Below are 26,324 nucleotides of genomic sequence, written 5' to 3'. Positions count from 1 at the left end.
AAGGTAAAAGAGGCTTTGGGAATGGGAGGTGTGAACTTCTGGGATCAGGTGGGAAGGGGAGGCTAAGAACTAACTGGAGGGTAAAGCACAAAGCAGCTCTGAGTGCAGGGGTTGGAGGAAATCTGTAACCCCTACCGATCCCTGTCTCTGCACCCCCTCCAGGTCCCCACACCTTGCACATCCCCACACACCACCAAATGTCTGCAGGCAGAGGAATCTCTCTGACACCCCCTGCTGCTGCATACAGCTATCAGAGGCAGCAGCTGAATATGCTGCTCTCTCATTGGGTGTACAGCTGGGCCGAAGAATCAACAAATTGTGCAACAGTCTGGATTAGGAGTAAATGCACAACAGAACTTTCTCCTCTAAAATATGAAATTCTCATAAGAACAAATTAAATAGATTTAAAAAAAATGTCACAAAAACTGGCTGACAGTGCCATAAATGCACACATCCAAAAATGATACTTACGGACCCCGGAAGGGGTGGAAATTGGGGCACTATTGCAGAGCCAGGACCCCTGCGAAAGATACAGAGTTATTTGTACAGCACCCAGCACCATGGGTTCTGGTCCTGGGCTCCTAGGTACTATGACAATAATAAATAATAAATAATTATCACGGCTCATTATTAGGTCTGACATTATGTGTCTTTTGGGTTAAAACATCATTTTTAAATGCAATTGTTAATTTTATTAGCAGCTTGGGAGGGAAATATCATTTGAGCTTTGCTAGGGCCATTTTTAAAAAACTCCACATGGCTACGTTTTTTCTTGTGTCTGACATTTCCTTCAGTCTTCTTTGTCAGGGAAGTTACAGCACTTTGAGGGTTGAATTGACAGTTTTTTATCCTTCTCCTGTTAGATGAATTGTTGTAGAAAGCTTACATTTATATTCTCTGACCAGGATTGGGAGGTTGCTCAGTGCCTATAGCAAGAAGCAATAGAATATTTCCATTGCCAATCAATCGGGTTTCCCTGTTACAAAACATTATAAAAAATGTCTTCTTTAGATGGCAAGGCCTAGACCCTCAATGGGATTTAGGCTCCTAAACCAATGGAAGTTAAGAGCCTAAATACGGTTGTGGATCTGGGCCTAAATTACTAACTTTTCCCCTTTGATTTTAACCAGGAAAATCCCACTAAGAGTCTATCCCATACTGCCACATCCCAGCCAGTCTGAGTTTTGTCTTACTTCTATAGGGCGTTATGGTACCTGACACCTCAGTCAGAACTTTGCCCAGCCAGTGATGGTATTTATTACCCTTTCTGTTCATATTGTGATTTACAGGAAATCAGGGGCGAGTTATTGGTTAACTACCAAAGCTGAGCCTTTGCTGTATAAACAGCCTTGCAGAGTCACTGCTCTGTGAGTGACAAAAGAGTGGAGCAAGGACAGAGCAACGCAGAGAGCTGGAAAACTTTGGAGATGTACGGTTCTGTTTTGGATTTTGAGAACATCAGATCAGATCAGGCAGACATTTGAGGGGACATTTGGGTCCAGCAGCAGGTTGTAGGTCAGGATGCTAATGGTGGGAAGACTCTGGAGTTAGAAGAGGAAGGCAGATTCCAAGGGGACGGGGAGACCATACTCAAGAGCCTGCTGGTAGGACTAAGGAGATTAGACGATACAATCTAGTCTTACAGATAGCACAGGTGGGATGCCTATAGCTAAGGTGCCTAACATTTCCATTGAAAGAGCCCTGTTGTCCGTTGCTTTTCACTTTGCTAAACTTTCACAGTTTGGGCTGAAACTTTCCACGCTGGTGTCAGTGCTGGGTTCAGGTTTGGAAAGTTTCAGCGAAAGCACTTCACCACTGCCAAGAACAGGTTTGGGGAAAATACTTTGTGTTGCCCTTGTTAAAACACTGTCCAGCTTTTTCCTTGAGAAGCTCTCGTGGCCCCAGGCTTGGGAGTAAGAACTTGAATTGTGTCAGGGGGTCCAGCCTGGCATCAATGATGCGCTTCTTGCCACCCCTGTGAAATTTCTCCCAAATTTGGTCAAGTCAGAAGCCTTTGAAAAATCTTAGTTCTCAGTAGAGACTCGCTGGAGCTTTGCAGTTAAATTATCCCCAGATACCATCTGCACTAAGCATGACCCAGCCTGGGGCTGCAGGGGCCAAGCAGGAGTTTTCCTGAAATTGCTGCTCCTGGATCCTCCAGGTTGGGCCAGGGCTGGGCACAGAAACTGAGTGCAAGGGGCCTCTTTCTCCTGGGGTCTCAAGGCTCCCCAGCTGGTGCAAAGGCAGGCTGGAGGAGGAAGTGGCCTGAATCAAATGTAGACAAGACAAAAACTGGAACAGGGATGTGGGGGGAGTAGGTTGAGAAATGAGCTTGAGTGATGGGGACTGGGACTGAAGGCTGCAGAGAACCGGGGACTGGGAGTTGGGTGGAATGGGGAGACTGGAACTGGATAGCCAAGGAGAATGAAACTCCGGTTGTGGAGTAGACTAGGACTAAATGGGCTGGGAGACGGGGACTGAGAGCTGGGGGAGTAGGAGGGACTGGGACCGGCTGGTCAAGAGGAGGGGGATAGAGAACCAGAGGAGGAATGGAGACAGATCTGAAGAGGAGCCAGGATGTGGACAGTGAACGAGTAATAGCTGGGCAATGAGGTTGGGACGTGAGCTGGGGAGGTAGGAAACTGGAACAAGGATCCACAGAGAAGGGGGCAGAATGAGACCGGATGAGGAGACTGTAACTGGAAGCCAGTGTCGGGGAAGGAATGATGGAAGGGGGGAACAACAGAAGAATGGGGGATTTGAAGGAGAGAAACCAATTGGTTGAGCAGCCAAGAATGAGGATGAGAACACGAGGACTGGCTGGGCAAAGAGACTAGGATGACAAATGTGAGGCATGGAGACTGGGACTGGGTAGGTGAGGAGAATGGCACAAGGAGCCAGGGTTGGTGAAGAGACAGAACCGGGACAAGTACAGGCTGGAGGGGACAGGACAAAAGGGGTCGAGCTTGTGGGGGGATGGAAGAAGAATCTGATTCTGTAGACACACGCCCCTCCAGAGCCTGGACTGGAACCCATGATTCCTGAGACTCACCACTGCTCTGCTGTCAGCAAATAACCTGGGGAACCCACTGGTGAAATGTGTGTTTTGTTCCCTTCTAGGGCTGGCCCACAGAGTAGGTGAGGACCTGCTGTTGCTCTCCGTTTTCAGTTCGCTCATGGGCAGGGGTCTGTTCGATGGATCTAAAGGTTCCAACCCTGCTGATGAACCATGTAGATGCCACTATGATTCCACATGATAGAACTACTGTTTTTCAATTGAGTAGGAGATTACAGATAGAAAGCCTCTGCTAAAAGAACAGTATTAAGGTTGCAGAGTCAACCACTGAAAAGTTAGGAAATGCCAGAATTAAGGTTGCAGCCTAAATTCAGCCTCTTTTGCTTTATGACACAGTCTGTTTTTACGTGATCACGTACTGTTTTCCAGCAGGACTCCTGCCTCATTCGGTACGCAGGACAGACCTGCTGCTCTCAGGATAATTCAGGGTTGTGCACCGAAGGGGGCTGTTGTCTATAGGACCCTGTCCCAGGGTGACTGGCCGCTTTAAAAGGGAATGGGTCTAGGTCACCTGACTAGTTAGTTGCCTCCTGATGGGACATGACAGAAGACACCTGGCAGCAGCTGAGGGCAGATCAGGAAGCTGCAGCAGGGCACTGGTGGGAGTTCCCTGCAGAGAGCTGCCTGCGCCCCAAGAGAGCAGTAGTTGGGAGCTGCTGGGTGGGAGAGCTGGTGCAGAGCCGGAGGTGAAGGGAGTTGGGGACAGAACTGGCCAGAGCTGGGGAACCCCGCTGAGTAGAAAGTTCCTGCTGGGGTCCCTAGATGAAGAGGAGACCCATCTCAGCCAGGGGCAGGCTGAAGCCCAGAACAAGAATGTTATTTGGGGGAGCTAAGGAAGGATGTGACTCACAAATAAAATCAGAGACACTTCATCTGAACAGTGTCCCACTTCTTTTCAATCTTAACAGTAAGCGGCCAAGTTCCGGTCCCGTATGTCGCAGTACTGACCACAGAAGTGTTATATATCCTGAGCTTCATCTCTCTCCTTATCAAGGTAAGCTTTATATTCCTTCCAAACTTTGTTATGAATTATGATAACTCTGAATATTTTTCTATGAACTTGTCCAGTTGATTTTTGAAGCTTGTTAAATTCTTGGCCCCAATGATTTCCCGTGGTAGCAAGTTCCACATTTGAATTAACACTGTGTGAAAAAATATTCCCTTTTCAGCTGTAAATTTCTCCATCTTTTAAATTCATTGATTGTCCCCTTGTTCCTGTGTTATAAGGCAGGAAGAGCAGACGTTCCTGATTTCCTGATTCTCTCAAAAGGAGAATCTCCCCTTTAATTTTTTTAAAAGTAACTTTTTAGGGCTTTTCTCTGCAAACGGCCTTGAAAATCCGAAGCTTCATAAACCAATTAACTGCCCAACTCTTTGCTAACACAGAGCTCAGGTTGTCTAGTGCTGCCTTGTGCCCATCCAGTATGTGAAGAGTGGCTAAAATTAAACCTCTGAACTCCAGGAAATACAAAATGAAGGTGAATGCTACCGCTGTAATGCTTAACCTTAACCCTGAGAGGTGTCTTAATGTGCCAGTAACACACACACATTAACACTCTGCCCTTACAGAGGCTACAGAACACTGTGGGACCAGAGCACATGAGTCCTACAGGATAAAACACCTTGTGCCTGCTACAGCCAAACAGGTTTAGGTCAGGCATGGCAGAGGAGCTACCCAGAAGCATGGGGAAGAAGAGGAGTGCTGGGTTCCTTCCCCAGTTGGGACGCAGTGGAGGGAACGGGAGCTCACCCACTTAGCTTGGTGGTGCAGCCCTGGGGGGAATGTTGAGGGATGGGGGTATTTGTAGGAGAGGCAGGGCACGGATAACTACTTCCCCTCCCCCACAAGCATTTCACTGCAAGAAAAAGGTGCCCATTTCCTCACCACCCCGTTACAGTCTGTCTCCATCAGCACTTCTGAGCCCTGCCATTGGTAAGATGATGTCAGGACTGCAATTCTAACTTGGGTGAACAAGGTCTATGGCATTATGTCTTTTGATTTAGAGTATCACCTTGTAAATGTTCGTTGTCATTTGTGCACTGCTTGATTTCTCTATACCAGGTGGTGAGGAAAATATCATTTGAGGTTTGCTTTGAGTTTTTTAAAAAGGGGCACATGATTACATTTTTTTCTAGTGTCTCACATTTCCTTTAGACCCCTGTTTCACAGGAACTACAGTACTGTGAGGGGTGAAATTCAAAGATGAGATCCCTTTGCTTGTGTAGATTGAACGGATTATTTCAATTGGTTTCCAGTTTAGGGCATTTCAGGGGGGTTTTATACAATTGCTTAGTTTTAATACAATTATTCTATTCCCGTTTACAAAACACCACCATATAGATTTTATATCCCAGTTGCACCGAACTTTTGGATAGGATTTTCAATAGTTAGTCTCCATTTCTTATATTCACTGATCTTCCTTGGTTCTGAGCTGGTTTCTTTCAAAGCATACGGACATCTGAAAAAGAAAACACAAATCCATTCTGACTCCTCTTTGGAGCCTCTGTAGAATTATAATTAAATAGCATGTCTTGTTTACTTCTTTTACCTCTTTTAATGGTACACACTGCATGTTCCGTGGGAATACATATTTCTTCCATATTGCAGCCTTTGCCCCTTTTTTGCCGTACAATCGTGTTAGCCAGATCAGTTTTCCCGTGAAGCGGCACTGTTTGCTTGTGCTGACAGAGTTTCTGTAAACCCCCTATTAAGGGGGCTTATATGGCTCCAGAGGTGCATTGTCTTTTTGATTTTGCATTCTTCCCCTGCAGCTCTGTTAGCTGCTGCTTCATTACTGAAAAAGGACCCGGGGTCTTTTCTGACTATCTTGGTTCTGGCTGCCAGTACCACAGCCCACCGTCACATTCTCTAGTCCTTATTTAAAAAGATGTTGAAATTTATAGAAACATTCAGATACCCAAAGCGTGAAATACTAAATAACCCTTAGATGCCTGACACTGACAGCATGTGACCCGGTGTCATATTCTAGCAGCTAGCCCACATACAGAAGTTTATGACTTTGCTACTACTTCCAGGTTGGGAGGTCTGGTTCATTAGCGGAAGCAGCAGAGGCTCGTGATTTTACTACTCGGGTCTTTAGTCCCCACAGCCGATTCAAACAGGGGCTTGGCTACAGCTGGATTTGCTGTCTGTAACCACTAGCTCACAATCTGCTCCCAGAGCCAGGAATGGAGACCAAGAATCCTGATACCCAGCGTTCCATTACTCTCTCCCCACTACTTGAACCATTCTCTGGTTACCCCTGTATATCTCCCTGTGTGGGCTGGACCACATTGTGACAGCATATTTCCCCCCTGCTGGTTACCACTATCACTGATGTAGAAGTGGTTTTTAATGTGAATCTGAAGACTGTCAGTTCAAACCCTGCTAATCATAGAAATGTCAGGCTGGAAGGGACCTCAACGTCCTCAAGTTCAGCCCCACGCACTGTGTCAGGACCAAGTAAATCTAGACCATCCCTGACAGGTGTTTGTCCAACTTGTTTTTAAAAGCTTCCAATGATAGTGACACCACAACCTCCCTTGCAAGCCTATTCCAGAGCTTAACTCCCCCTATAGAGATCAAACCTTGTTGCTGTCGATTCCACCTGAAAGATGGGGTTCATTGACAAGGCCTCAACTGGAGTACTCATGGCAGGTCTGAGCACCACATATCAGGAAAGATGTGGACAAATTGGAGAAAGTCCAGAGCAGAGCAACAAAAATGATTAAGAGTCTAGAAAACATAACCTACAAGAAACGATTGAGAACTTTTTGGCTTCAGTCCCATTGCAAACAAGAGATGGCAGCCATTTTGAAAGTTCCATGATGAATTACCCCTTTCTTCAACCATGGCTGAAAGGAAAAATTTTGCTGTGAAGAATGGTGGCAATAAATGACCATTAATCCTAAAAAAAAAACTTCAGATGTAACCAATGCACAAATTATTTTTAACTAGATGGTCAATTTGAAAGATCTGCACTATTCTGTTTTTAAGATAATTTGGGACAAAATACCTGTTCTGGCAGTTGTGCTAAATTTGTTAAAAACATTTTAAAATGAATTTTAACTCATGAACACATTAATAGATTTACCTGTAAATGTTCAGAGAAATTTATTCTGAACTCAAAAAGTAGCATATCTTTGGAGGGCATACACTGTATGTTTCATACATAGCAAAGAGGGTGAACCCCTGCTTTAAGGGCAAATCTGAGCTCACCCCAACTATGGAACCATAAGGATCCTGGAGTAAATGTAGTAGTGACTATACATTCCAAAACAACATATCTCGATGTGAGGTGGATGCTGTGTTAATATTTGTTTCACAGTTAATTTTTTATAATGTGTATTTGGTTAATGGGAGCTGTCCCTTTAAGAATAGGCTGTGGCAGGCTTACACCGTATTTGAAACTGAGAGCAACGAGGAGTCTGGTGATGTCGCTAAAGTAGATATAGGGACAGAGTTGGCAATGGGGTTTGTTGCAGGAATTGGTTCCTGGGTTAGTGTTTCTGTGGTGTGGGGTGTAGTCGCTGGTGAGTATCTACAACCGCATTTGCTCCAATCAGCTCCAGTCAGAGACAAACACCTATGAGATCTTTATCAAGCATTCTTAAAACTATAATACACATCCAGGGAAGTGAGGAAACAGACTGACAGAGCGAGATGGGTACCCAGAAGTCACCTACTACAGGACAGGCCCAACAAGGAAAATAACAGAATGCCACTGGCCGTCACCTTCAGCCCCCAACTAAAACCTCTCCAATGCATCCTCAATGATCTACAACCTATCCCTCACTCTCACAGACCTTGGGAGGCAGACCAGTCCTTGCCTACAGACAGCCCCCCAACCTGAAGCAAATACTCACCAGCAACTACACCCCACACCACAGAAACACTAACCCAGGAACCAATCCCTAGAACAAACCCCATTGCCAACTCTGTCCCTATAGCTACTCTCGTGACACCATCAGAGGACCCAACCACACCATCAGGGGCTCATTCACCTGCACATCTACTAATGTGATCTATGCCATCATGTGCCAGCAATGCCCCTCTGCCATGTACCTTGGCCAAACTGGACAGTCTCTACGTAAAAGAATAAATGGACACAAATCAGACATCAAGAATGGCAACATACAAAAACCAGTAGGAGAACACTTCGATCCCCCTGGACATTCACTAACAGATTTAAAAGTAGCCATCTGTCAAGGCTGATTTCCCACTCTGGCACTTCGAGTGCAGAAGCTGGGGGCCCTCAAAAGACTTTAAAAATACCTTGCCACTCCAGGCTTGTATTAAATTCCCAAGGTTACAGATCCCCCTGGCCTTGGTAGTAGTGCTGCCACCACCCACGTGAAAAAAATGCCTCTTGAGAATCAGGAAAACTCACTTGGAAGTTTCCCTGAGGCCCTCGGCTTTTCCACCCCTCCCTTGGGGTCCAGCTTAAAGGTTACAAAGAAAACAAAAGTTCCTGTGTTTAGCACAGAGGAATCCACAAGCCCAGAATAAAGAGATAAACCTGATCGTGTCTAACTAAACATTTCCTGTTCTACTTACATATCTGTAGTTCCAAATAAGTAATTTCTAGGTATAAATGGTGATGATTTTTCATACTTGGCCAAAGCTTTACAGCATACCTGCTGCTCTCTCTCTCTCCAGCTGAGAGAGAACCACAACCCTCACAAAGAAGAGAAGTTTTTTCTCAATTTTGAAAGTTTCTAGTCTTCCCTTTGGCTCTTTTGCCCAGGTGCCAATTCACTTCCTCTTACCTAAGCATTTTAGTGACAATTAGAATCATAGAATATCAGGGTTGGAAGAGACCTCAGGAGGTCATCTCGTCCAATCCCCTACTCAAAGCAGGACCAACCCCAACTAAATGTGGATGATACTAAACTGGGAGGAGTGGTAGATACGCTGGAGGGGAGGGATAGGATACAGAAGGACCTAGACAAATTGGAGGATTGGGCCAAAAGAAATCTGATGAGGTTCAATAACGATAAGTGCAGGGTCCTGCACTTAGGATGGAAGAATCCAATGCACCGCTACAGACTAGGGACCGAATGGCTAGGCAGCAGTTCTGCGGAAAAGGACCTAGGGGTGACAGTGGACGAGAAGCTGGATATGAGCCAGCAGTGTGCCCTTGTTGCCAAGAAGGCCAATGGCATTTTGGGATGTATAAGTAGGGGCATAGCGAGCAGATCGAGGGACGTGATCGTTCCCCTCCATTCGACATTGGTGAGGCCTCATCTGGAGTACTGTGTCCAGTTTTGGGCCCCACACTACAAGAAGGATGTGGATAAATTGGAGAGAGTCCAGCGAAGGGCAACAAAAATGATTAGGGGTCTAGAACACATGACTTATGAGGAGAGGCTGAGGGAGCTGGGATTGTTTAGCCTGCAGAAGAGAAGAATGAGGGGGGATTTGATAGCTACTTTCAACTACCTGAAAGGGGGTTCCAAAGAGGATGGCTCTAGACTGTTCTCAATGGTAGCAGATGACAAAACGAGGAGTAATGGTCTCAAGTTGCAGTGGGGGAGGTTTAGATTGGATATTAGGAAAAACTTTTTCACTAAGAGGGTGGTGAAACACTGGAATGCGTTACCTAGGGAGGTGGTAGAATCTCCTTCCTTAGAGGTTTTTAAGGTCAGGCTTGACAAAGCCCTGGCTGGGATGATTTAACTGGGAATTGGTCCTGCTTCAAGCAGGGGGTTGGATTAGATGACCTTCTGGGGTCCCTTCCAACCCTGATATTCTATGATTCTATGATTCTAAATCATCCCAGCCAGGGCTTTGTCAAGCCAGGCCTTAAAAACCTCTAAGGATGGAGATTCCATCACCTCCCTAGGTAGCCCATTCCAGGGCTTCACCACCCTCCTAGTGAAATAGTGTTTCCCAATATCCAACCTAGGCTTCCCCCACTGCAACTTGAGACCATTGCTCCTTGTTCTGTCATCTGCCACCACTGAGAACAGTCTAAATCCATCCTCTTTGGAACCCCCCTCGCATAGTTGAAGGCTGCTATCAAATCCCACCTCACTCTTCTCTTTTGCAGACTAAATAACCCCGGCTCCCTCAGCCTCTCCTCAAAGTCATGTGCCCCAGACCCCTAACCATTTTTGTTGCCCTCCCCTGGACTCTCTCCAATTTGTCCACATTCCTTCTGTGGTGGGGGGACCAAAACTGGACGCAATACTCCAGGTGTGGCCTCATCAGTGCTGAATGGAGGGGAATATTCACTTCCCTCCATCTGCTGGCAACGCTCCTACTAATACAGCCCAATATGCCGTTGGCCTTCTTGGCAACAAGGGTGTCCCCTTCCCCCTGCCCGTGTGCCTGATTTCCACTGAGCTGGGGTGACAGGACAGGAGGAATCTGTGCTGGGCAAGGAGCTGCTGGCATTGCAGCTGCTTGTGTCTGAATGAGCCCTCAGGCCCCTGACCGACCCTGAGCGCTTCCTTAAAGAGACAGAGTTGCGAGGTCAGTGTCTGGAGCTGCTGCTCTCCTGCCCTCTCCTGACGCAGCCCAAGCAGGGAAAATGACCTGGATGTAGGGAGCCATGACCTCACTCCTTGCCCCCTCCCCCCGCCTCACAGCCCCTTAGGGGTGCGCGGGGATGGGTCAGGGGAGCAGCCATGCCAACTGCTCCATCACTGCACGCAGGTCAGTTTCCCCATATGGGTTCAGGAAGGGGATGCCGAGGTTAGGGGCACAGGAGGGGGGTAGGGGTTGGGGTGAAGAGGGCACAGCGCAGGGGTTAAGGGTGCAGGAGGGAGGTGCAGGGGTGGGAGTGAAGGGGGTGCAGGGATTAGGGGCACAGGAGGGGAGTGTAGGGATTTGGGGTGAAGGGGGAACAATGTAGGAGTTAGCGTGCAGGAGGGGCCAGGGGTTAGGGACAAAGGGGGCACAGTGCAGGGGTTAGGGGTGAAGGGAGGGTGGGGAGGCACTTGGGGTGAGGGCATGCCACGCCCATGGGGGCCAGGGGCACCAAAATGCAAGTTCGCCCAGGGTGCCATTTTCCCTAAGGCCAGCCCTGACACAAGACTGCCCATCTCAGGGCCCTGTGTGACTTCTGCACCACCTGCCTCCTAGGGCCCCGAGAAAGTGTATGTGTAACACCAACAGACAGCGGGGGGTGGCATCAAACCTGGGACCTCTGGAGCCTAGTGCACGGAGCCTCTACTGCACGAGTTAAAAGGCTGTTATCTGAGGCTGTAGAGCAGACTCCTTTGCTCTCTTTCTCTCTCTCTCTAAGTGGTCTCAGTGCCACTAGATGGGACAGAACCCCACAGCCAGGAGGTGTGTGGGTTACACATGGAAAAAGAGTCTCTGTGTAGGCAGGTGTGTGCATCTCCCACAGTCAGACTGTTGCAGCTCCTGGCCTTCTCCTGTTGCCTGTTTGGGCCTTGCAGTGAAAATGAGCGAGGGTGAGCGAAGGAGGGAGAAGGGATGGAGTGAACAAGGTCAGGGCCTCCGGAAGGGACGGGACAGGGGGCAGGGCCTCTGGGAAGGGGCTGGGGAGAGGGTGGGCCAAGGGTGTTCAGTTTTCTGGAATTAGAAAATTGGCAACTTTACTGTTGTCCCATAAGTCCCACAGAGCCCTGCACCCAGCTGTGATGTCCAGCACACACAGCCCATCCCACACGTGGCTCGGTATATGAGTCCTTGGGCTTCCACTCTGAATTCAGCTTCTCTCCAGCTCCCTGCTTGCCATGTGGCTGCTGCTTTGGTTTCTCTGCAGTCTCTGGCTCACCATGCAGCCGCCGCTTCCAAAGAGAGCCTGGACAATTCCCAGGCTAGGACCTTTCCCCTCCCTGGCCAGGAATAAGGGGATGTGCCGTGGGGAGGGCACTGATGGGAGCTGTTGTCCTCTGCTTTGCTGATCCATCACAGAGCTCTCTGCTGGGTTCAGGGAGGCGAAGCAGGGAGCCCGGGGCCTTTCCTCTGCAGTTCAGGTGTGAGAAAATAGCTGTTCAAATTCAGTGTAGAAATCAGTGCTCACATGAGCTCAGTGGAGCAAAGCCAGGCCTGGGCCCAGGAGCAGGAGTGGTGGTGTTAAGGAGGCAGATGCTGGGCAGGCGGGTAGGGTGTGGGGCAGGCAGGGTTCAGGAACAGACGGGGGGTGGGTTCAGGAGTAGTCTGGGGAGATTAAACTGTCAGGAAGGGGTACCAGGGACAGGTTGCAAGGGCTAAGGGTGAGGTGCCGGAGATCTTGGTGCGGGACTGGCAGGGCTAAATGCGGGGAACAAGCAGCAGCTGAAAGAGCTATGGTTTGGCGGGTGGAGGGGGAGTGTCTTGTGTCCCCAAGCCAGCTGTCAAGGCTGAGGATGGAGGCCTGGGGTCGGGTCGGGGTGGGTCAGCAGGGCTGAGGGGGATCCAGGTTAAGGAGCAGCTCAGGGGAGACAAATATGGGGGGGCATCTAGTTCAGGAGCAGACTGGGGGACAAATTGTGGGGGCAGGTACAGAGGAAGGTTGGCAGAGCTATGGGGGCCCTAAGTTTAGGAGCAGGTTGGGGAATGAAATGTTTTTGGGGTAGGGCTGGGTTTAGGATCAGGTCAGGGGATAAATAGGGGGAGGCTCCAGGTTCAAGAGGACGTTGTGGGGGGGGGCATATGGGGAGAGCTGGGTTCAGAAGCAGGTTGGGGGATAAATGTTGGGTGGGGGCTGGGTTTAAGATCAGATCAGGAGGGAAAGGGGGGCGGGAGCTGCAGGACCAGAGTGGGATGGATCAATGTAAGGGGGCGGTGTTGGCGACAGGCCCAAGTTCAGGAATCTGGAGGGGTGAGACTAGGACTTGGTGGGCAAGGAGACTGGGTAACAACCTGCTACTGCTATCAGTTACTCAGTTACCTCAAGTGGCAGAATTCTGTGCGGTGGATCTAAAGTTTCAACCCTGCTGATCACCTTGTGGTTGTCAATATGATGCCACATGATGGAACTTCTAGTTTTTCAGTTTCCTTTTTTAAAAATTTAGGAAATTACATGCAGGCACATACACAAATTATGTTAAAAGAACAGTATTGCCAACCCCAAATGTTCAAAAATCATGAGTCAGGCTCACCAAAAATCATGAGATTGGGTTTAAAATCATGAGCTAGATATGATGTTGTTTTTACTTGCTCTCTGCTTTTTGAGACTTTAGGGCGTATGGGGTTCACATTTTGGAGCTTTCTCCACAGCCACAAGGGCTAGAAACTTTATTTTCTTTAAGAATGACGGCTGAAATCATCACATATCACTTGACTCCAAGAGCTGGGGCTTTAAGGAAAACAATGATTATCATGAGACTCATGACAAAATCATGGGAGTTGGAAACACTGGTCCCTTCTGGCCTTGGAATCTATGAATGTCTGTAAAGGTAGTAGAATCTGGCCCTGGATGGCAGTAGATCAGCGCTGATGAGCAGCCCTATAACAGAGAACAACGCCTGTGCACTGGAAATAAAATCTTGTTAACAAAGCAGATTTCAAGCTTCCAAGGAGTGTCTGGTGATTGCACTGGCCTGAGCTGGAGGGTGAAGCACAGCAAAGTCACCTCGGTAGGAACCCTGGGAGGCATTGTGAAATACCTCCCAGAGCGCCTCCCTGGGCAGTGGGAACCCAGCTCCTCTGCTCTGTTAGAGAGTTCAGTGTGGGCTCTCCTTCATGGCTGAGGAGTCTTGCTGGCAGGTGTGGGCCCACGGCCCTTACCCTCCCCACCCCCTACTGCTGTGAGCATTGCTAGCTCCGTGTGCAGTCATTATTTTCAAGTGACTGCAAGGACTGCAGTTGTGACTGGCTCCTTCCTGCAGGAGCCAGCGGGGAGGGAAGGCTCCTCGCACCATCCATACTTGGGGCAGCTAGATACCCATGTCATTTTAAAGCAACCATTTTCTCCTAGGAGCAGTTTGTACTTGTGTACATGGTGAGCTTGCTTGTGCCAGTCTGATTTAAGTAATCCTTAACAATTGTGGACCCAACCCTATAAGATATTCAGTGCCTGCTGAGAGGTCCTGAGGGCTGTGTCCTGCTGAAGTAAGGCAGCAGTGCGGTAGGAGACAAGGAGGCGAGAGGCAGGATTTGGTCCTGCTTTTGAGCCTTGATAGAAACAGAACATGCTTCTATGATTTTCTGCACCTGCAGAAGAAGCTACCGCTGTCAAAAGCTGCTTTAGCCCTTCAACAAACTCTGGTTCCAGGTGCTTAGATAATGATTTGCAGCCATTGAGTGCTTTGACTTTTTTAAAAACGTAGGCAGCGAACGTACTGTTTAACATAATTTAATTTAATTTAAAACTCTGTTTAATATCTTGCAGTAAGTTTAGGCCTTAACATATATTGTAATACTTTCAAATATAATTTCAAGTAGGTTTATTTTTAAAAAGAAAAATATGTTTAAACACAAAAAAATCCTTAATTTTATTTTATTTTTAAGTCATAATTTTTTATCCACCCTGGCTGTGGCAAAGTGTCACAGAGTAGCTCAGTGATACTCAGTCCGCGGCTTGCGAGCCACATGTGGCTATTTGAAGCATAGCCTGCGGCTCTTCAAGGCTCCCTCCGAAAGCACCGCGAACAGCTGATTCATGGCACTCCTGGAGGGAGCAGGGCCGGATTAATGCAGGGGCTTTAGGGGCTGCAGGCCAGGACCCTGGGCTAAGGGGGGCCAGCAAAAAGCTCTCCGGGTCTTCCAGTCTAGATCTTTTTGCGGGGGCCCCCTTAGCCCAGGACTACAGCCACTAAAGTCCCTGCATTAATCCAGCTGGCCGGGCACGGGAAGCAGATCCGTGTGCTGCTGTTCCCCCTTGGGTGACTAGATAGCAAGTATGAAAAATCGGGTCAGGGGGTGGGGGGTAATAGGAGCCTATATTAGAAAAAGACCCCAAAATGGGGATTGTCCCTATAAAATTGGGACATCTGGTCACCCTAGTTCCCCGCCGACCCTCCCGCTGGCCTGGAGCTGCACGGCAATCAGGGGAAGCTCCGATGCTCCATCTGCGCACTGTCCTCGCTTGTTGGCACTGCCCCCGCAGAGCCCATCGGCTGGGAATTGCGGCCAATGGGAACTGCGGGGGTGGTGCTTGAAGGCAAGGGCAGTGCGTGGAGCCACCTGCCGACTGCTTCCAGGAATGGCGGGGGGCCAGAGCAGGCAGGGAGCCTGTCTCAGCCCTGCTGCGCCACCAAACGAGAGCTGCCCAAGGTAAGCACGCTGCATCCCAAGCCCCTGCCCCAGCCCTGAGCCCCATCCTGCACCCTAACTTCTGCCCAGACCCTGCACCCCAACCTCCTGCCCCAGCCCTGAGCCCCCTCCCGCACTCCAAACCCCTTGGCCTCAGCCTGGAGCCCCCTTCTGCACCCCAAAACCCTCATCCCCAAGAGCCCTCCCAGTTGGAGCCCTCACTCCTACCACACCACAACCCTCTGCCCCAGCCTAGAGCCCCCTCCTGCATTCTGAACCCCTCATGCAATAAATAAGTTAGCTGAACTTAGTTTTCGTTTTATTGAAAATGTATTTGAAAATTTGGTTATATTTATAGTTATATATTTAATATTATTGTATGCGTGTGTTTGGTGGGGTGGTGCGCAGGGCATACAGAAGTCATGTGGCTCTTTTGGTTAATGGTGGTTGCAAATGTGGCTCCCGAATCACATAACTGTGAATACCACTGGTGTAGCCCATTGTATATTATATAAGGCCGGGAGTGAAGCTGGCGGAGGGAGGAAGGGAGGGCCATCTTCATTGGAGTGTGATATTATTTTTCTACTCCATTTCACAGCCATGTCTATGGGAAAGGAAAAACCCAAGAATTCAGGGCAGGGAGATGCTGCCAAGGATGAACTAGCCAAGAGACTGGAAGCAGCGGGTCTGAGTGCAGAGTACTGGCTGCCTAAACTGCACAAAAAACTTGGAGTTACCTCTATCCAAGCCTTGAAACACCTGCGATATGAAGACTTCCGAAAGTTAGAATGCGACGTACAGCACACATGGGAAAAGCAGGCCCTCCAAGAACTACTTAAGACAGACAGCAAGGCAACAATGACACAGCTGCAGGAGCAGCGCTTGGAGATGCTAAAGAAGAGGCAGGAGCAGGCTAAGTCGGCGCAGAAGGAGCTAATAGAAATGCAGGAGAAAGGCAGGAGCCGCCCTGAGGAAGCTGTAAGAAAGAAAGAGGAGGAGCTGCAGGGAGTTATGGACATAGCCCCAGAGTATTGGGCACCATCTGAGAAGCCTTTGAAGGAAGTGATAGAGAATGTGCACAAACAGTTAGACCTCCCAGAGGAGACGGTGTCCCAGAGTGAGAATCTCCCTGACAAGAAAGTTTTGAGACGGGCATCAGGAGGGCTGGCCCTGCAGGGCATTTACAAAACCAACAAGCTTGCAGAGATGGTGGAGAAGCGAGAGCAGCTCATAGACATCCCAGAAGGGTTTGAGCTCCTTGGTCCAGAGCAAGGGCCATTGTCTGAGAAGAAGGAGTTTTCATCTGCTGAAGCAGAATCCACATTCACAAAGGCCATGGAGAAGCTAGGCTTCAACATTAGCACCGCAGCCAAAGGTGGATTTTGGGGGTTTAGTGCTGAAACCAGCTCAGATTATGGCAAATCTGAAGAATCCAAAAAAAACCACAGGTCCCGCTCTGAACACACCTACATTTGTACCACCAAGTACCGCTACATCCCACTGGCCTCATGCCACTTCCCAAAGGATCAGCTTCGACTTTCCAGTGCAGCGCTGCAAGAGTTAAAAGAGATCGAGCAGCTTTTGAGTCACACCCCAGAGCCGGAAAAGCTCAACATGCTGAAGAGCAGGGGCGGGAGATTCTTCAACCGATTCGGGTCTCACGTAAACCAGGGCCCCCTTCACTTGGGTGGGATATTCTGGTGGAAAGTGTCTTCTGAGGGATTCCGGGCAGAGCAGCTGGACGAGATGAAGAAACGAACATCTGATGAACTCAGCAATTATGTTGGGGGCAGCTATAGAGGCTTCGGTTGGAGCGTTGCACCTGGTGTTACTGCATCAAAATCAGGTTCTGAAGCCTCATTTCAGGGCACAGATAGAAAACAAATGCAAACAGAGATTCAGCTGTTTGTGACCCAGACAGGCGGCCCACCTGGAGTGGATTCATTCACAGCATGGAAATCTGGGCTACTGGCCAGTAACAAAACCTGGTCTGTTATTGACAGAGGCTCTCAGCTGATTCCAGTGTGGGACATAATCCTGTCCAATCACAGACAAGATTTTAAAGATGTTTATCAAATGAGGAGCAGCCTCACAAGGGCCTATGAAGCCCTAACAAAGCTAAGTGCAAGTACATTGGTTGGGGAGGAGTTAGCCAGTGCAATGGATGAGGCCAGATCATTCTTAGAGGACATGAAGTCCTGGGAAGTCACTGGGGATGAAGAACAGCTGGTGACACTGATGAACTTCAAACAGAAGCTGAATGAAAAAACAAGAAGCCCTAATGTATGGATCAACATTTGCCTATCAGATAAGGTGCTTCAAGATTTCCTGGAAAAAACAGTTTCTCTGTGCAAAGATTTTTCTGCCCCAAATGAGAAGTACATCAAATCTTTGCTGCACTGCCTTCTGGGTCCTTATATCTATTCAGTTAAGAACTTCCCCAAATCTTCTTTCATTATGCAATGGATTTTCCAGTTAGCAGAAGAACAAGCAGGACGGATCTGCAGCTCAGATCTTACAGATTTCATTAAAGTTTTACAACAAATGGAAAGTGACATCAGGGAAGCTACCGCTGCCTCGATGAATTCTCCAGCAGCAGAGCATGAAGCACAAAGAAAAGCTACTCTGATTCTCAGTTTATCCTTCCATTCATTACTTCAGGCTCTGAGACAGGGAGCTGAGACAGAGCCTGAGCTGTTATTACTCTCAGTCGCAGCCAGCGCAGGATATCATGTGGACAGTCACACTTTTCAGAATCTCCTCGGGTGCTCAGAAATTAACTTCATGTTAAAGGAAATGCAAAGGGTACATGAGAGATATTGGACTCTTAGGGGTCAGGATGTTTCCAGAGCTCAGGCTTTCCTGTTGTTGACATGTCTGACAGTAGCAGCTAAATATAAAGTTATAGCCCCTGAAGAGAAGAAGAAATGTTTGACTTTTATTAAAGATCACATGGGCAACTCGCTGTCACAGAAAGTTACTTTTGTCCTTACAAAGCACAGGGCACTCACTGACTGGAAGGCACTGGAAAGAGACTTGAATTCCCTTGTAAATGGAAATTTTGAAGCCACAAATGATGATCAGCTGAAGGAGTATATAAAGAAAGATCTAGGAAATGTTTTTCAAGAAATCAAGCAGGTAAATTCACCAATGTCAACATCCAAAGAAGTGCAATCCAGAGACACTAAGACATACGGATTTCCCCAAAACTCAGGGTTTCTAAAATTAATTCAGCGACTTAAACTTGAAAATTACTATCCAAATACAATGGGGATGGCAGACATCCAGAAAATTCATGAAACATCTTTACATGCCAGGCACCCCCGCAATGAAAGTGAGCTGCCATTTTATTTTTTGGATAAACTGTTGATGATGGACTATCAGGTAAGATATTTGATTTGCAACGATGACTGTAAAACAAAACAAGGTATAGCCAATACACTGACCACCAGCGATGATGTGAATGAACCCACAGATAATGTAGATGACATTTTTAATGACGATGAGCAGGAATCTGATGAATCTGCTGAAAGTAATGAGGATCAGGTGCATCCCATGGACATACAGATGGCAATTTTTCACAGTGCAGATGATTTCATGAGGCAATATATTTCAACAAAGCTTTCTTTATGTCAATTTGCACTTCCACTTTTGGTGCCAGATCCCTGCACTTCACAAATAGAATTCCCTCTTTGGTCCTTTGCCCAAGTTAACAAGAAATGGCAGAGTTACAAGAAACTTCAAAACAGGACTGGGATTAGGAAATGTACAGATAAATTGATTTATCAAGCAGATCTACCAGTGGTGTCCTTCATAAGATTTGGTGCATCTTCTTTTTCTAAATCTCAGCTCTTAAATACACTGTTGAGTAAGCAAAGGCATAATATTTTTTTCCATCGTCACTGTAAAAGCAGTAGTAAAAACTGCCTCTTGATGGAAGGTGTTGTAGAAATCGCCTGGTATTGTCCAGGTAGAGATGATGATAGTTTTGACAATTGCATTGCCTTCACTAATCTTCACGGAGATGCAAGAGAACATAAGCAACAAATCAAATTTTTACAGGAAATAGCTTCTGTCAATGTGGTGCTCTTGTCAGATACTGATCGGAATGAAACGGGCACAAAGGTTTTACAAGACCTTCTAAAATCCTCCAAACCTATCATCTTTCTCTGTATTGACAAAGAGAGAATAACAGTTAATAAGTATGAAAAGCGAGTAAAAATAGCTGTTAAGAACCAGAATGAGGCAAAATTAATGGAGGAACTGACCACTGCAATTAAATGTGCTGTAGAAACTTCAAATATTCCTTGTAGTCTTGGTAAATGTGCAGACATTGCTCAAAAGCATGGATTCCATGTTGACGAAGACAAAAGAGAGTGCATGGAAGGCAAAGAACTGGCACAAAAAGTAATGGGTGTTCTGAAACAGACAAATATTTTAGATATTAAGGACAAATTATTACCTCTCCAAGGAGAGTTGTGGCACAAGTGGTGTAAAAAGGATAAAGAACGTACCCGTTTGCAGGACAATCAGAACATGGGCATTGAACAACGCCTAAGCCAAATAAAATCAGAAAAGCATGTGCTGCGACAGGATCAGTTACAGAGAGCATTCCCCCTGAATGAATTAATGAAGTCTGTGCTTTCAGCTCTGACTTCACCTTCCCACAAAACCAAAATGTACTTTTTACAGTGGCTGAAAGTATTTATAGCTGATCTGCCTGCTGATCATCTTCCAGAGCTTCACCAGAAATACCCTGATTTATGGTCACAAAACCAAAGGGGAAAAAATAATGACTCGCAAAAACAATTAGAAAAATTATCACATAAAATAAATGAATCGACTTTTGGTCTCGAGCATCTTTTGAGAGAGGTGGGTCAGATTTATGAAGCTTTGGATGCACACCCTGAACAGGATAAATGCTATCATGAACTACCAAAAATTGTAGCTGATTTGATGGTTGAAGGGTATCCTATCGAGCTGCTGGATGGTGACACTTCTTATGTGCCATTGAAGTGGGTTGGAGCCATCTTTGACAAGTTAATTGAGAAATTAGGAGACCAAAAGGTGTTTGTTCTTTCTGTACTTGGCATCCAGAGCACTGGAAAATCAACACTGCTAAATGCCATGTTTGGACTTCAGTTTAATGTCAGTGCAGGGAGGTGCACGAGGGGAGCATTTATGCAACTAGTTAAGGTGGATGATGAGCTCAGAAAAGAGCTGAAGTTTGACTTTATGGTGGTTATTGACACTGAAGGGCTGCGGGCAATACAGCTAGAAAACAGATCAGCACTCAGCCATGATAACGAGCTAGCCACTTTTGTCATTGGTCTTGGCAACACAACTTTGATCAATATTTTTGGAGAGAACCCTTCTGAAATGCAAGATATCCTACAGATCGCTGTCCAGGCATTTCTGAGGATGAAACAAGTAAATCTCTCCCCAAGCTGTTTGTTTGTGCATCAAAATGTTGGAGACATAACTGCAAATGAAAAGAATATGGAAGGACGAAGACGCCTTCAGGAAAAATTAGATGAAATGGCAGTTACTGCAGCCCAGCAAGAGTCCAATTATGTTACCTGCTTTAATGACGTTATCCAATTTGATGTGAACACCCACATTCATTACTTTCCTCATCTCTGGGAAGGAGACCCACCGATGGCAGCTCCAAACCCCAGTTACAGCCAAAGAGTGCAGGAACTAAAGAGGGAAATTCTCATGGCTGCCAAAGAAAAATCTGAACATAGGTTTCTAAAACTGTCAGAATTAAAAACACGCACTCAGGACCTGTGGGAGGCTTTGTTAAATGAGAATTTTGTATTCAGCTTTAAAAATACACAGGAGATTGTTGTATACAGCAGACTGGAAAACAACTATAACAAATGGACCTGGGAACTGAGAAGTTTCGTGCTTAATCTGCAGAACAAGCTGAACATCCAAATTCAGAATGGGAGAATCTCCAAAATAGATAAAGTAGATCTTGAAAAAAAAGTTCAAGAAAAATATGATGCCACTGAAAAGGACCTTGAAAGGTATTTTAGGGAAGACAAGGACTGTAACATACTGATTCAATGGGAAAAAAATATTAAAACAAAAATGAACTTTTTCAGACAAGAACTGATTGACAAACTGTGTCAAAAGGGTCAAGAACTTATCAATCTAAAGAATTGTCAAAGTAGTTTTGACCAAAGGAAATCAACTTATAAAGAAGACTTGCTTAGAAAAAGCCAGGAGTTGGCCCGACATTTCAGAGATAAGGAATTGAGTGAAAGGGAACTTAGAGATAGCTTTATCAGAATGTGGAATGAATGGGTTACTGAGGTGTCCCCTGCTGCCCCTTGTGTTGAGGAGCCCAATTTTAATGCTGATATGGAGATTTTCCTTTTCAATCATTTTAGATCAGAACACAATATAAGAAACAGGATTACAATATCCTCTGAATGGACTGTTTTTCCTCTGAACCCTACTGAGCACATCTCAATGAAGAGACGATGGTATATGCTGTGGAAGACTACGAAAGAATGTGATGTTGAGAATTTAAAGACAAGGACAGCACACCTAGAGCAGCATATCTATGAATACATTGAGAACAAAGCGAGAGAGATAATGAATTACAGTTCCAGTTACTTTCATGAAATAGTGGAGTTAATAAGCAGAAAGTTGGAATCTGATTCAGAGGATAACAATTTTACATTAACACCCTCATACAAAGTGGATGTATCTCTATATTTATGCCAAATGGCCACAAGAAAGTTTAGAGAGACATTCAAAGCATTCCAGAAATCAGATGATCCAGTCCGGTATCTTGAAAGTAAGAAAGAGGAATTCTTTAGCTCTTTTAAAATTGCCTGCCAAGGAGCAACATCCATCACAACTTTTGCTGATATTTTGTGCAGCAATCTTAAATCTGCTATCTGCCATGCAGTCTATGACAAGACTGCCATTGATATAGCAAATGAAATGAGGTCTCACTATCCAGCCTTTAATGGCAATAGAACCAGACTGGAATTGTTCATGCTGGATTATCTTTTAAAGCAGGAAAATTTTGAAAAATACCAGGAGTTTATTTATAACCCAAGTTACTATATGGAGGATTTTATCAGACGAGAAGTTGATAGGTATTGTTTAGACAAAAAAAATCCAAAATTAAAAAATTTCTTAAATTTAAATCTTGATTCTCTCCAGACTCTTGTTCTTTTGGCAATTGATGAATCAACTAAAGTTGTTAAAGATAAACATGGCAACGTAGCCTCATGGTTGGATGAATTTTGTACCAGGCTTGGAGATGACATGTACCTTCCCAGAAGCAATCTGACAAGCATTGAACATCAAGAGACAAAAGACATACAATTTCTTAAAGAAGAGGTGAGTAAGTCACTGATCCCTGCCTTAGAACAGCTGAAACAAATATTCTCTGAGATTGATACGGATCCGTTTGTCACAAAACCCCATCAACTCCTATTTGAGCAGCTCAGTGGGTGTTTGAAGCAATGTCCCTTATGCAAGGCTGTCTGCACGAACACAATTCCTGGTCATGATGGAGATCACAGCACTTCTTGTCATCGTCCTCAGGCCCTGGCTGGCATCCAGTGGGAAGGAACAAATCATCTGGTCACTGACATTTGTACCAGCCTTGTAGCAAGTGACTGCAAGATAGTGCTTGATGGAAAAACAATTCTGTGCAAAAATTATCGAGAAGTAGGACCTGACTATGCAAATTGGGACATCAAACCAGATACCTCACAACTGTCTTATTGGAAATGGTTTGTCAGTCATTTCAGATCTGACTTAGAAAAAATCCATAATGGAAAATTTGAAGGCAAGGGGGCAATCCCGACTGATTGGAATGACTTAAACAAGGACAAAGTATGTGATGAGATGTTGTTAATGATGACCATCTTTGATGGAAGAATCAATCGGATGTGAGAAATTTATGTTTTGAAAAGGATACTGAAAAATATTTGCAATGAATATTGCTTGAATAGCTTTAAGAAGGAACTTTTTCTATCAAAAATAAAGTGAAGTGTGTTGGAGGGTTTGTCATATTTTACTGAAAAAAAACCCAACAGTATTTTTTGTAGGGCTCAAGGGAGAAGTTGCCGTGAAACTTTCCAAAAGAAACTTCCTTCTTCATAACAGAAATCACCAGTTCCATCATGCTTTGTTCCACTTGGAGAAGCCATTCCTGAAAATTAATTCAAAGGCAGTGGGTCTTCTTTGGTAGCAACAATGGCAAGAACACAGAAAGTTCAACGTTGGAAGAGGACTCTCGGGTTACGTGGCAAGGACACTTAAACTGAGGACAATACCAAATTGATAAGGTCTATATTAAAATGAATGAAAGAACAACAAATGCTATGAAACACAGAGTTACAAAGCAATAACACAACTCTGTGACTCCTGATGGTAACATCTCTATTATAGAGAACTACTTAGCCTAACATACTCACACCCTTCCCCGAAGGCCTGGTAGTAGGAGACGGAGGACCAGCCTTACCCCTGGCATGCCTGATGAATTTGATGGTCCAGGCTTCCCCAGTTGGTAGGGATTTCATTCGAGTGTTGAGTAGCTAAGCTGTATTGCAAAGTTGAGCTAATAGCTTGATAAAAGATAGGAAAAGCACGGTGAATGAATGACCCTCTTGCATGGTTGTTGGCCCCTTTTATAGGTCCTGGTACTGCTTTATCCAGGCCCAACCTACCATGCCCAAATCTTATTTCCTCACCCTAACAGATCTTCAGGTACACTTACTCTATAGGCTAGCATATTATGACACATATTCATATGTATTAATATTGATTATCTCACTCCTGAAACGGTTACCTTTGGCCTCACTTGTGACTTCCATGTTCTGTGGTGTACCCTGAAGTTACTCGTCTGTTCAAGACATATGATAAACATATTCAGTTCTTTGTTCGGTTCTGCATTCAGTTCCCCAAAGTCAAGAGGGGAAACCAATAGGCCATTTATCTATGCCAAAGATTACAAATACCCATACTAACTTGCTCTAGCTAATCATATAGAATACAGGCCTGCAGGTTCCTTGCATTACAGCCAACTATTATGGATAACCATGGATAACTCTTATGAGTAACATATACTGAAATTTATAAACAACCCCTGAAAGTATGATTCAGCAATAGTAAGATATGATAACAAAATAGTATGAATCAACCCAATGAAGAAAACATTATGTAATATAGCAGGCTGGCAAACTGATCTTATGGGCTACAGTGTGAACAGACAGGAGAGGTTATTCTCACAGTAAAGCAGTGTAAAAAGCACCCCAGGTTGGAGAACTAAGGGGACACAGCTGTTCAACAGTCCAGATTGTACCCTGGGTAATGTCACATGCACATTGAGACCAGGTCTGAAAATTTAGACCTAGTTGTCTCATCCAAGTTAAAATGGTTGTATAAGAGAGAGAGAGAGAGAAGAGGAAGAAAAGAACAATACCCCAAGAGACAGACTTTTGAACAATGATTTCAGAGAGTTCATGCCCTACTGTGCTATACCTGAAAAGCAAACTGAGAAGCAACTTTAACTTTGGACCTGGACCAAATCAGCCTGGCCAACAGTCAAAGAAAACAAGGCCTGATCAACCTCAAGGGAGAAGAGGAGGAAATGCAAGAGCCCAGGTGTCAGCCCTCATTCACAGGCCACTCATCTTAGTGCAGACTGTGATGCTTTAAAAATGATCTCAAATAGCTTTTCTTTTTCTTACTGTTAATTCTGTATTAAGATTTTACTGCAATACATTATGTCATTTATAAGGAATAAACAATTTTTTCTGCTACCTACCATTACCTCATGAATGCAATGATGCATACCTATAAGAGATGAGCAAATACATGTATGTTCAAAATATTTTAAGAGATGTTGCCTGCTTTTCTTTAAACAGGTGAGTCCACTGTGTGCTCCAGGGGTGCCATCTGGGGAGGCTGGAAGGGGCTCCTGCTCCCCACCTGGTTTCATACCAGAGATCTGCTCCCAGATCTGCTGACACCCTAGACCCAGACGGAGCTCTTAACTGCAACACAGCTTGAGTGTTATCTGTGATTACTTCTGCACTGCTCCCAGCTTCCACCCTTGGGGCAGGGAGTTTTTTTGTAAACAGAGGCAAGGTGATTAAGATAACCAAAGGCTTGTAAAACGAAAAGGAGTACTTCTGGCACCTTAGAGACTAACCAATTTATTTGAGCATGAGCTTTCGTGAGCTACAGCTCACTTCATCGGATGCATACTGTGGAAACTGCAGAAGACATTATATACAAATGTCAAAAATACACAACACAAATACAGGTTTTCTCACCCCCCAACCCCCCAACACACAAACTCACTCTCCTGCTGGTAATAGCTCATCCAAAGTGACCACTCTCCCTACAATGACAGGTTTCAGAGTAACAGCCGTGTTAGTCTGTCTTCGCAAAAAGAAAAGGAGGACTTGTGGCACCTTAGAGACTAACCAATTTATTTGAGCATGAGCTTTCGTGAGCTACAGCTCACTTCATCGGGTGCATACCGTGGAAACTGCAGAAGACATTATATACACACAGAGACCATGAAACAATACCTCCTCCCACCCCACTGTCCTGCTGGTAATAGCTTATCTAAAGTGATCATCAAGTTGGGCCATTTCCAGCTCAAATCCAGGTTTTCTTACCCCCCCACACACACACAAACAAACTCACTCTCCTGCTGGCAATAGCTCATCCAAACTGACCACTCTCCTTACAATGTGCATGATAATCAAGGTGGGCCACAGCAGACTGGACTTCTACATAGACTGCTTCCGCCGACGTGCACGGACTGAAATTGTGGAAAAGCAGCATCACTTGCCCCATAACCTCAGTCGTGCAGAACACAATGCCATCCACGGTCTCAGAAACAACTCTGACATCATAATCAAAAAGGCTCACAAAGGAGGTGCTGTTGTCATCATGAATAGGTCGGAATATGAACAAGAGGCTGCTCGGCAGCTCTCTAACACCACTTTCTACAAGCCATTACCCTATGATCCCACTGAGAGTTACCAAAAGCAACTACAGCATTTGCTCAAGAAACTTCCTGAAAAAGCACAAGATCAAATCCGC

At 45.8% G+C, this 26,324-nt stretch overlaps 1 protein-coding gene across 1 annotated transcript in view; it reads left to right on the top strand.

Annotated features, from left to right (window-relative positions):
* LOC140908431 (interferon-induced very large GTPase 1-like) overlaps positions 1-25,051 on the top strand; it is a 46,388-nt gene extending 21,337 nt beyond the window's left edge. Inside the window, exons 2-3 of the mRNA XM_073335505.1 lie at positions 3,985-4,070; positions 15,829-25,051. Coding sequence (XP_073191606.1) covers positions 15,831-23,156 — 7,326 coding nt within the window. The 5' untranslated portion in view covers positions 3,985-4,070; positions 15,829-15,830 and the 3' untranslated portion in view covers positions 23,157-25,051. The remainder of the gene's footprint in view (positions 1-3,984; positions 4,071-15,828) is intronic.
* Positions 25,052-26,324: the final 1,273 nt, after the last annotated feature.

Source organism: Lepidochelys kempii, chromosome 3 (assembly GCF_965140265.1).
Source record: "Lepidochelys kempii isolate rLepKem1 chromosome 3, rLepKem1.hap2, whole genome shotgun sequence".
In the NCBI taxonomy this organism is placed as follows: Eukaryota; Metazoa; Chordata; order Testudines; family Cheloniidae; genus Lepidochelys; species Lepidochelys kempii.
This window is presented reverse-complemented; position numbering and strand designations above follow the sequence as displayed.